The sequence below is a fragment of the Rhipicephalus sanguineus genome, unplaced genomic scaffold, assembly GCF_013339695.2.
Source record: "Rhipicephalus sanguineus isolate Rsan-2018 unplaced genomic scaffold, BIME_Rsan_1.4 Seq8504, whole genome shotgun sequence".
NCBI lineage: Eukaryota > Metazoa > Arthropoda > Arachnida > Ixodida > Ixodidae > Rhipicephalus > Rhipicephalus sanguineus.
Genome location: NW_023616130.1, coordinates 1 through 11559, shown reverse-complemented (window position 1 = coordinate 11559; position 11559 = coordinate 1). Strand labels below are relative to the sequence as shown.

The window sequence follows — 11559 nt, the reverse complement described above, 5'->3', positions numbered from 1 at the left end:
GCCGACGGAAATGATGACGCTGGAGTGAGGCGGAATGTTTACCTGGTCTTCCAGCACATTCAACGCGTGCTTTCCTGGCGGCGTGTGTGGTGTTAGTGCTTCGTCTGTGGTTAGTGTTATCGACTCGGATTTCAGGTCGATGACTGAACCTTGTAGGCTTAAGAAGTCCATACCAAGGATGACATCTCTTGAGCAACGCTGCAGGACTACGAAGCTCGCCGGATAAGTCTGGCCGTCAGTCGTGATTCTTGCCGTATGGATTCCAGTTGGTGTTATTAGGTGGCCTCCAGCTGTCCGGATTTCGGCTCATTCCCAGGCAGTCCTTTCTTTTTTCAGCTTGGCGGTGAACAGGCCACTGACGACGGAGTAGTCGGCTCCGGTGTCGACCAGTGCGGTGACGTTGTGGCCACCAATAAGCACGTCAAGGTCGGTGGTTCGTCGTCTTGCGTAACGGTTAGGTCGCGGCGTCGGGTCATGGCTAGGTCGGCTTGTCCCGCTGTTCCTGCGTCGCGTTGACAGGTGTGCAGGCAGCGAGGTTTCGTCGTGAGGGCTCCGTGTGGTTTGCGTCGTGTTCTTAAGGCGTCGTCGCGGCGTTGTCGTCAGCGGCGGAGGGTCTTCGGTAGTTCGTCGTACAGCAACCGCACCTCCAACGGTTGCTGCCCTTAGTTTCTCGGATACGGGCTAGGTGACCGGCCCCGGATTGGGCCAGAGTATGGTCGGTGTTGGGGAGAGACGTAGCGGCCTGGCGACGGCGATCACGAAGGGCCTCGGTGGTCCATTGCGCTCCTGCCAGATAGTCGGTGATGTCACGTCGCCGTTCACCTCGTTCTGGACGTGGCGCGTTGATGGCAAATTCACGCACGCCCATCTCGCGGTAGCGTCAGCGGCGGTAGGTGTGGCCGGCTTCTCCGCAGTGACAGCAGAGTGGACGGTGGTGGGGGGTACGCCACACGTTGATCTTCCTTAGAGCGCTGCGCTGGCCGACAGTTGGGTGGTATGGCGGCGGTGGCGGCGGCGGAACTGCGGTGGGGCGGAGTCTTCCCGTGGGGCGCCGAGGGGGGGGGGGGGGGGGCGCTACGACGCGCTGCAGCAGCGTAGCTCATAGCCTTCGGATGAGGCTGCGGTGGTTCGGGAACGCCCAACGCTTGCTGGACTTCTTCACGAACAATGTCAGTGATCGATTCCACTCGAATCTGCGATTCCGGAAACATCTTACACAGCTCTTCACGCATGACCACTCGGATGGTTTCGCGCAGGTCATAGGTGCTGAGGGCTTGAACTTCGGCGTAGTCGGTGTTGGGGAGTGTGGTTGTACTACCTTGTCCGCATCTCAAACGCCCTTTTCTATTGTTGTGGCTTCTGTAAGGGAATTCGTTGATACTCTTGGGCGGGTTGCGAAGAAGCCCCGGGAACAGCTCTTGCTTGATTTCTCTCATTAGGAACCGGAGCTTCTCCTCAGACATGGCGGGGCGGCGTGACGGAAGAGGCGGGTAATTTCTTCGGTGCACATACCGACGTTCTCATTTGGGAGCTGTAAACGGCTTTCCAGCAGTGTTTCCGCCCTTTCTGTACGCACGATACTTGTGAAGGTTCAGAGGAATGCGGCGCGAAATAGATCCCAGGTCTTCAGGGCGGCCTCCCTGTTCTCGAACCAGGTCCTCGCTCCATCTTCAAGGGCGAAGTATACGTGACGAAGTTTCTCATCACAGTCGCAGTGTTGCATTGCGCAACTCGGTCGTATTTTTCAATCAGCTTTCTGGGTCTTCACATAGTGATGCGCGGAAAGTCGGCGGCTCCCTGGGCCGATTCATGACGACTCGTTGAGGTGACACAGCAGCCGTCGTGGTGCCTGTCGTCTTCGTCGTCGCGGTGTTGGTCTTGTCGGGTAGGGGTCCGTATTCTGGTGGGAGACCTTGCTCCCTGCGGCTGGCTCGCTGGTTGGCGTCGACGTACCCTCGACGGTGTGGGCTTGGGTCACGGCTGGAGGGGGGCGTTCGGTACATGGACCGGGAAGCACATCCACCAGATGTCATGGGGTCGTGACGTCGATGAAGGCAGCAGTCGGCGTGTCCAAGATGAAACTCTTTATTTGACCGAACTTGTGGCCGGGAAACGGAAAGTCAAACTACAGGAATATACATTGTACACTGATAGCGGCGGACAGAGCACGCGCCGTGTTTTATACATCATGCATCGAACTTTCCAGCCTTATCACTGGTGATCGCGCAAGCTCTGGAATAATCTTGACTACTCGCGTCATGTGCGCAATCTTAACAAAATAATCTACTACAATCTGGAGTGTTCCCAGAGATTTGGCGCGGCTTGTGCAAGGCAGTACTAACATGGGAAAAGGGGCGATAACATAATAATATTAATATCTGGTGTTTAACGTCCGAAACCACGATATGATTATGAGAGCCGCCGTATTGGAGGGCTCCGGAAATTTCGACCACCTGGAGTTCTTTAACGTGCACCTAAATCTAAGTACACGGGCCTCAAACATCTTCCCCTCCATCGAAAATGCAGCTGCCGCGGCCAGGATTTGATCCCGCGACGTTCGGGTCAGCAGTCGAGTGCCATAACCACTAGACCACCGTGGCGGGGCTGGGGCGATAACATAAAACATAGAAAGAAAGGAGCGCGTGTGGCAATATCATATTGTACTTGCACACATCCATGCATGACAAAGATGTGATATATAGTGGTCATGACATGAATAACTTCATTTGCCAGACAAAAAAGGCGATGTACGCAGATGTTTGCTGGCTGCTTCGCATTAAAGATAAACATTCGGCAGAAGTCTGCCTGGTTGGGTAATACACTAACGGCGAAAAAGAGAAAACTCCAACCAGAAATTTATTTTCGGATACCCGACGTTTGCGAAGCCTGACCGGCTTCCTTCTTCAGGGGTGAGAGGCCCGAGACGCACGGCGCTTATATACGCCTTCTTTCCGACACTTGTCACAAGCCTTGACAGTAGAGGGAGGGCAATGTCCCCGTGGCGCGGTTGATGTTTCCGCTGTCTCTTGTGAATGCCACGACTCGAGGAGAAGCCGCCGGCGCAAACTGCTTTCTTGTTCCAGGATCACCACATCATCAGGACTAATGCGGTGGTCAATCCGCCACTGCACTTCGTTCGCTGTTCAATTGACGGAGATCGTTCTTGTGCTGCCGCATTCTTTCTCGAAAGTTCTTTGTTTCCCCAATGTACGGGGTGGGGCAGTCGGAACACGCGATCATGTACACGACACCCTGCTCCTTTTCCGCAGGTACGCGGTGCTTGGGTGGAGGGAAGAAGCTGCCGATGGTGGTGGACGCATTACGTCGCATTACGTCGATTCCCACAGTGCGTGGGATCTGCCAAATTTTAGATGCGAAGCAGCTCTTTGACTCATGTGTGTAACGCCGTACGTTACGTGCGTCCGTACGAATCCGCCGCAACGCGTTCCCCTCGCCGTAGGTGTCGGAGCGTTGCCAAGTAGGTCACGCCACAGCTTTGCGTTGACGTCACGCTCCCCTCGCACGTTCCCTCGCAGGTGCGCGCTGACGTCACTCTCTCCCTCACCCCCAGCACGCTCGCGTAGCGCCCGCAGCTGCCGGTGCTCCGCCCGCTCGCAACACCTCTGAACGTGCGCTTCTCTCTCGCTTCACCCGTGGAGTCAAGGCGAAACGCGCGCCTGCTCCGGTCCAGCGCCGTGTCTCGACTCTGAAGAAACAACAACTACGAAGTCTTGCCAAACGCTTTAATGAAACTTACACGAAACCCAAACTCACCTCCCGTGTCTTTGCGTTTCAAACAAACGTCTTACTCTAGTAAACGCTACACGATTTCGCTCAAACCGTTTCTCCAGCGCCCCGCGTCGGCGCCCGTTTCAACCGGGTCAACGCCGTGCGCACCGCTGCTGCCTCGCATCCCATCAGGTTCCCTTCGGGGAGTGGTCCAAGTTTTTTCTAGTTGGTCTTCATCGCAGCTTTGTTCGGGAATGACCGCAACACCCTTTATTGTTTGCCCACACCCTCATGTAAAGCCCTCGGTTGGGGGGGGGGGGGGCTATGAGGTATAATAAAGAAATAAATAAATATATACGATGCATGGCCTGCCATTTATGTTCATCACGCATTCATGCCATGCCATGCCAATTTTGGTATATATCCTGTTAACGAAACGGCCGCGAGCTCACCATGAGGTAGCATGTAAATCATGTCCCTCATGATTTGCATGTCATCATTTGCATGTTAGGGCCTGTCATTTATGTTCATCATACAGTCACGTCACGCAATATGAATTTTGATGTATATCAAGGTAGCGAAACGACCGAGAGCGCACCATGAGCGTGGCACGTAAATCATGCCCTACATGACATGCGTGCCATGATTTTCATGTTAACGCCTGTCACTTATGTTCGTCGTACAGTCACGTCACACAATGCCACTTTCGGTGTATATCAAGCTGGGGAATCGGCCGCGAACGCACTATGAGCGTGGCAGGTAAATCGTGGTTCACATGGCATGCATGTCACGATTTTCATGTTACCACCTGTTATTTATGTTCGTCATACAGTCATGTCGCGCTATACCAATTTTTGTGTATATCAAACTAGCGAAAGTTCTTGTCTTGGCGCAATGAAACGGGGACACTGAAACTTTCGAATTGCGCTAGACAAACTTGACAATCGCCCTTTGTCGGAACAAAGGGTTCTGGACCTTGGTCGAGTGCGTCGTCAGCACAGAAGGCTTTAAAAGCATTAGTGCGGTTCTTGCGGACAACTGGTCTCAGAGCTAGTCCTTTTCTTGCTCTCCTTTTTTGTAACATCTCTCTTCTATCATCTTTTATTCCCCTTTCCCCTTCCCCCAGCACAGGGTAGCCAGCCGGTCTAAGAACTGGCTAACCTCCCAGTCTTTCCGCTTGTTTCTTCCTTCCTTACTTCCTCAAACTAGCGAAACGGCCGCTAGCGCACCATGAACATGGCACATAAGTCATGGCGTACATGACATGCATGTCATGATTTTAATGTGCCGCCTGTCATTTTTGTTCGCCATACAGAAATGTCTCGTTTGGTATATACCCGTCTAATTAAACGGCTGCGAGCGCCCCAAGACCATGGCATGTAAATAATGCTGTACTTCACATGCGTGTCATGATTTGCACGATAGGACCTGTCATTTATGTTTGTCATACACTCTTGTCACGCCATGCCAATCTTGGTATATATTAGGTACCGAAACGGCCGCAAGAGCACCAACACCGTGGCATGTAAATCATGCCGTTAAGGGCATGCATGTCATGGTTTTCATTTTATTGTTATGACCTGTCATTTATGTACATCATACAGTCATTTTACGCCATACCAATTTTGGTATACATCTCATTAACGAAACGGCCAGGAGAGCACAAAGTCGTAGGCGGATAGATAGATAGATAGATAGATAGATAGATAGATAGATAGATAGATAGATAGATAGATAGATAGATAGATAGATAGATAGATAGATAGATAGATAGATAGATAGATAGATAGATAGATAGATAGATAGATAGATAGATAGATAGATAGATAGATAGATAGATAGATAGATAGATAGATAGATAGATAGATAGATAGATAGATAGATAGATAGATAGATAGATAGATAGATAGATAGATAGATAGATAGATAGATAGAAGATAGATAGATAGATAGATAGATAGATAGATAGATAGATAGATACGCTCAAAGTCGCAGAAGTTCGCTAAGAAATGCGTCGCATTTAAAATTAGTGGAATGAATTCCAGCGATTTACACTCAGTAATTTGTTACAGCCGTTTCTTTTTCCCCGTAGTGCAAGTGTTTGTGTGTGTGTGCCGAAATTCAGGTAAAGTGCCCAGTGCTTAACCGACTGGACAACCGTCCGCTACCAGAACAAAAAGTTCAATGCCAGTGTTCCAGAAGAAACTCCAGAGCTTTATTCGCGCTACTCAGGTTTCTGAGCTCTACAGACACCTTCATCATATAGCTACAGTGCCGAGAACGTGAAAAGTGGGACGCATGTGTCCCGTTGTCAACAAAGGGTTTAATGGGCACTGACACCGATTTTCTAAGCTCACGTTACCTCGCCATGCAAATATCCTGTATACAGAGACTGCTCTGAGCAAGTGCGGAGCTTAGGAAATGCTGATAAATGTTTTATGTTGACATTAAAGCCAGTTTTCGCTGGCGCACCAACTGATATCGACAGTGGCGTGACGTCAGGCGACAGTGTCAATTCTGGCTGCTTCACGCACCAGTATAGCTAGTTGCGATGACGTCATGTACCAAAGCATGCAAAATGGCCGCTTGTGCGCCAACAACGGAGCCAAGGAGTAGAGCGGCCTCGGAAACCTCAGAATGTCTTCCGCGAGCCCGTCATGAGAAGTTCATACCGCGTCGTGACGTCAGGGTACAGTAGGAACCTATTGAAGTGGTGCTCACAATGGCCTATGTTCCTAAATCCCATTAAATGCAAAATCATGTCTTTTCGCGTCGCACTGACTCATCCACTTCTTTCGGCTATGCTATCAATAACATCAACCTTGATTACGTAACTTCATATAAATATCTCGGAATACAGCTAACCAATAATCTTTCATGGCATGCGCACATCGAATACATCACTAACAATGCCAACAGATCCCTCGGCTACATACGCAGAAATTTTTCTAAAGCCCCCTGCCATTTGAAGTTAATGCTGTACAAAACGCTAATTAGACCTAAGCTTGAGTATGCGTCATCTGTGTGGGACCCCGGTCAAAAAACATTATCAGCTATCATTGAATCAGTTCAAAATCGGTCAGCACGTTTCAGTAATTCAAACTATACCCGAACATCTAGCGTTTCACTAATGAAATCAAACCTTGGACTAATTGATTTGCAAACTAGAAGAAAAATTTCTCGTCTATGCCTTTTTCAAAAAATCCTTTACCAAAATAATTCACTTGAACAGGAACTCATCTCCGACCCTTCATACATATCGTCACGTCTTGACCCCCCATCAGTATAAAGTTTATATTCCTTTCTGCCGTACTAACGTTTTCTCAGACTCCTTGCTGCCAAAGACCAGTGCCGAGTGGAACCACCTTCCCCCCTCCGTCGCCTCCATTGAGGACGTGTCATCCTTCAAGACTGCCCTAACCGATCATATCTTAAGCCTCGAATAACTGAGTATTGTTTGAACATGTATTCTAATTAATTTGTTGTAATATTGTGTTCTGTTTTTACTGCATTTTTGTTATATTACCCACCCCCTCTGTAACGCCTTTATGTGCCCTGAGGGTAATGTAAATAAATAAATAAATAAATAAATAAATAAATAAATAAATAAATAGCTTTTAAAGACATTATGTAAATAATTTTCCAGGGCGCACTCACGCTTACCAAAGCATTTTCTAAGCCCTTGTGGGCTTGGCCTTTCACTGGACGCAAGAAAACAACTGAAAATTTTCGTGTCAGTGCCCCTTTATCAGCACCGCCTGCTACGGCTGTTCGGTGTACGCGGTTATCGTAGTTCGTGCTCGCCTCTTTCCCTCTCCCTCTTAACTGATCTCCTTCCCTTGTGCAGGGTAGCCAATCGAAACGTTCTTGCATTCATATGCATTCTCTTCTGGCACTCCAAGTTACATACTGTACAAAGTAAAACAACGTGCTGAGCTTGTCCAAGTGGAAAGACATGTGAAAGTGACGAATTTTATATCTTTCTTGCAGGCTTCCAGGATGCAAGCGGCATGTGGCAGGACGTGTACGAGTACGACGGCCTCGAGAGTAACATGGCCAGGATATGGGAACAGCTGTTGCCGCTCTACCAGGAGCTGCACGCGTACGTACGCACCAAGCTGAGAGCCATCTACGGCGCGGACAAGATATACGAAGATGGACCCATACCGGCGCACGTGCTCGGTACGTTCCCCGCATATGGTGCATGTACCAGGCTGCATATTACAGGGGAGGCGTTAAAGCCGAGCATGAAACTTCCTCATCCGTGTCGTACGCAGAAGCTGTCTATAACTAGCCTAGCGGGTTTGTGCCAAGCAGCCCCTAGCATAGCAAAGACATATATAGTATAGTATAGTATAGTATAGTATAGTATAGTATAGTATAGTATAGTATAGTATAGTATAGTATAGTACAGCGAGGGGGTGGGAAAGGAAAGTGAGAGACAGGAAGAGCGATGTTAGGGTAAGGATGAGAGAAAGGAGGACAGGATAAGGAGGGGGTATCTATGTTAGTGTCTATGCTTGTGCAATCCTGGGAGTGCTAGCCAGCGGCACTGGCTAACACACAAACACAGATGGCCAATAAAGTGGATGGGAGAGCAACCTCCGCTGTAGCTCAACTGGTAGAGCATCGGACGCATATATCCGAAGGTTGTAGGTACGGTTTCATATCTGCGGCGAGGTGATTTTCATCCACTTCAACTGGTTTTAATTTACGTCATAATTACTATACTGCAGCTAAACGTGCAAGTAATGTCCCCGTACCTTTCTCAGTCTCATGCCTGTTGGTTTCACTTGGTTGTGTCTAACAAAAAAATTACAGCATACCCACGGGTGAATGATGAAGAGCTTGGGCGAAGCTCCTGAAGCAATCATGGTCTCGGGATCCGCTTCTCGTTGAGCCCGTTTCGCAGCGGCGTCCTTGGCGCGCACCGTCTCGGGATCCGCCTGGCTGCAGCCAAGCGAGCGCCCGCCGCTGCGCGTCGTCCATGCACCCAACGATCCGACACGTACGGCGACGATCCAGAAGAATGAGAGAGGCGCTCGCTCCGCGCGCATCCCCGCGCAGCCTGCGCAGTAGCCAATCGGAGAGCAGCGGTACTTCTAGCGGCATCTAGTGTCAATTCACACAAGCGCCATATTACACACAATTCTATTGGACCAACGCCATCTAGGAAATGAGACGAGGAATGGTGATGATGACACGGATTGTGTACAGCGCCATCTAGAATATCGTCCCTGAACTGCAGTATGCATGTACTTCTATGAGACAGCGCCATCTGCCGTTTACGCCGGACAGAGATACTGCCATTTACGCCGGACAACGGAGACTGACAAGGTTAGACTAGAGAGGGCTACGCCCCTAATAGAAGGAGCCCTCGATCAATCTTTCGTTCATCATGGCATGGTAAATGGAAACGCCATGGAACAATTTTTATCGAAATTTCTCGGTCTCCAGCACCACGCGGCGCATGCTGCAAACTGTGGTGGGTGAGCTCGATAGCGATTATCGCCTGCAATCGAGGAAAGCAAACAAGCGGAGCTGCTGCGATTCGTGTTCGTGCGCTGTGCTCCGCCGCGCATGCGTGCACGACACGCGCATGCCCTGCGGCTCGACGCGACGTTTTCGGGTCTACTAGTTGCCGCGAACGCAGTGCCGCTTCTGAACGATAATTCCTTTTACCTCGTAATAAGCGTACTATACTGAGCGCTAGGACAAGGAACACGTGAGCGCGTGGCTAATAGCCTCAAACCCCATTCGGCCGATACAGGGATGGCGCTGTCAAAAAAAGTTCTGTGCAAATGATACCACCAGCGCAAGTGGGTCTCTCATCACGATATAGCCGCCTTGAAGGTGAAGCCGGAGCCCTGCCAGTCTTCAGCAACACCAGGTGCTTGAAAGCAAGGCTTCGATTCGAAAAATTCACCGACGATTACAATACTCCCTAATGCGAATTCTGAGCGCAGCTTCGTGTTCGGGTGACGCCAACTGTGTATGAAGTTTTGGCTATCTGCAGTTGTAGCAATGTGACATTCTTTACATATTGCCACAGAAACTGCCAGAGCTCGAGTGCTGCGCACACCACTCTGTGCATTGCAGCCGTCGCAAACCAAGCGAAACTCCGACAGACCCGTTAGGACCAGCGAAGCCAGCCGTAGTGCACGTGCCAGCCCGCATACGCACGAGCTCCGACCGAGGGGCCAGCCCGGATGACGGAGGAAGAAAGCGAGGCCAGTGGCTCGACCGTGATATCGGCAGACTCCGCGTTCGCTCTCTGTTGTCGTCGTTCGCTCTATCGGTTACGCCGACGCCGACAACGCCAACGGCAACGCCGCTCAATGCAAGAACAGGCGCCTAAGATCTGCGTTCTAAAATAAAATGGAGCGTGAAGATTTCCGCGAAGTGTGTCACTCCCACTCACGCGTCTGCTTTTACGATTCGCGAAGCACACATATCGCACAAATAACAGCTTGTTTGTAGCGCCTGTTGTAGCGCTCACGCTCAACAGACAGCAGTGCCGCTTTTTTTTTTAATCATATTTTACTGTATGGTGATTTTCTGTGTTACACGCTCAACACAGAGACGAACGGAAAGGAGGTATTTTGCACGAAGCTACAGACAGCGCACTGCCGCGCGCGCTCTGCTTGCGTGACACGCAGTCAGCTGCGGTTTTTTATCAGCAACAGCGAGACGGGCGTGCCGAGATTCAGCGGGACCTCGACGCCCCTTCCACTTTGTTTCCGACAGGCCAACGCGAATCTCCCTGCGTCGGGTTTGAAGGCTATTGGCCACGTGCTCGCGTGTTCCCGCTCGTACTGATCACGATAGTACTTTCAACGTAATTTAAATATACAAGCTATTAAAACCGCGAAATGAATGCTCGATTATGTCAGTGTAACTCACGGTCTTTCCATTTCTACCGGCGTCTAATCACATGTTGTGTCCAACTGCCAATCCCTTTAACCGATGCCAACATGTTAGCAAGCGATATATATTTATTCGGAAGAAAATATGTGAAGAACAAAGCAGCACTTCGAGTTCGTGCGAATAACACGCGCTCATGCATGCAATTTGCGCAGGTCACATCCACTCTCAAGACTGGAGTGCCTTAACCGAAATGACCCGACCATACCCAAACAAACAGGCTGTTGATGTCACGAATGCCATGAAGGAACGGTAAGTATACTGCGCAAGCTGCCTACGTACAGGGTGTCCCACATAACGTATGTTAGCGAACCTCGTAAAAACAAAAAAGGTGAAAGATTACGGGAGCTTCGCCCTAGTGGTGCCAAGCCTGAAGGAAGAGCGGAGCCCTTCCTTGTTTCTCTTTATTTTTCTCTTTCTCTCTGTTTCTTGTACCTCCTTTCTGTATCTGTTTCCTTCTATTTCTTTCGTTCTCACTCTGTCTATTTATTTCTCGTTATTTCAATATTTTTCTCTTTCTTCTCTCTCTCTCTCTCTATTCTCTTTTATTTATTTCTGTGTCTATGCTTTTCTGTCTCTTTATCTTTTTATGTCTTTATTTCTTTATTTATATCCACTTTTCTCTTCCTCTTTCTTTCTATCGCTTCTTTTTTTTCTTCTTTTTTTTCTCTATTTTCTATCTCTTCCTTTAAATCTCTTTCTTTTTCTCTCTCTCTCTTCCTTCACGTGTTAGTTTTAAGTTTGACACTCGCTACTGCTGTGCACGGTAGTGGGCTTGCCCAATTCGTGTGGCACGTACCCACCTGAGAGTTTTTGCACGACGGAGCACAAGTCACAGATAGCTTAAACGGCTCCGCTGTGAAGAGAATGAAGAGAGCGCGCGTGCACGATGTGACGATGGTTACC

General features: G+C 49.5%; 1 protein-coding gene across 1 annotated transcript; it reads left to right on the top strand.

Moving 5' to 3' along the window:
* Nucleotides 1-3238: 3238 nt before the first annotated feature.
* LOC119378506 (angiotensin-converting enzyme-like protein Ace3) lies at nt 3239-10905 on the top strand (the record flags this gene model as incomplete). The annotated part of the gene is made up of 3 exons (XM_037647617.1): nt 3239-3269; nt 7720-7911; nt 10809-10905. Coding segments are annotated over exons 1-3 (320 nt in total), but the record flags the coding sequence as incomplete, so codon positions are not given.
* Nucleotides 10906-11559: the final 654 nt, after the last annotated feature.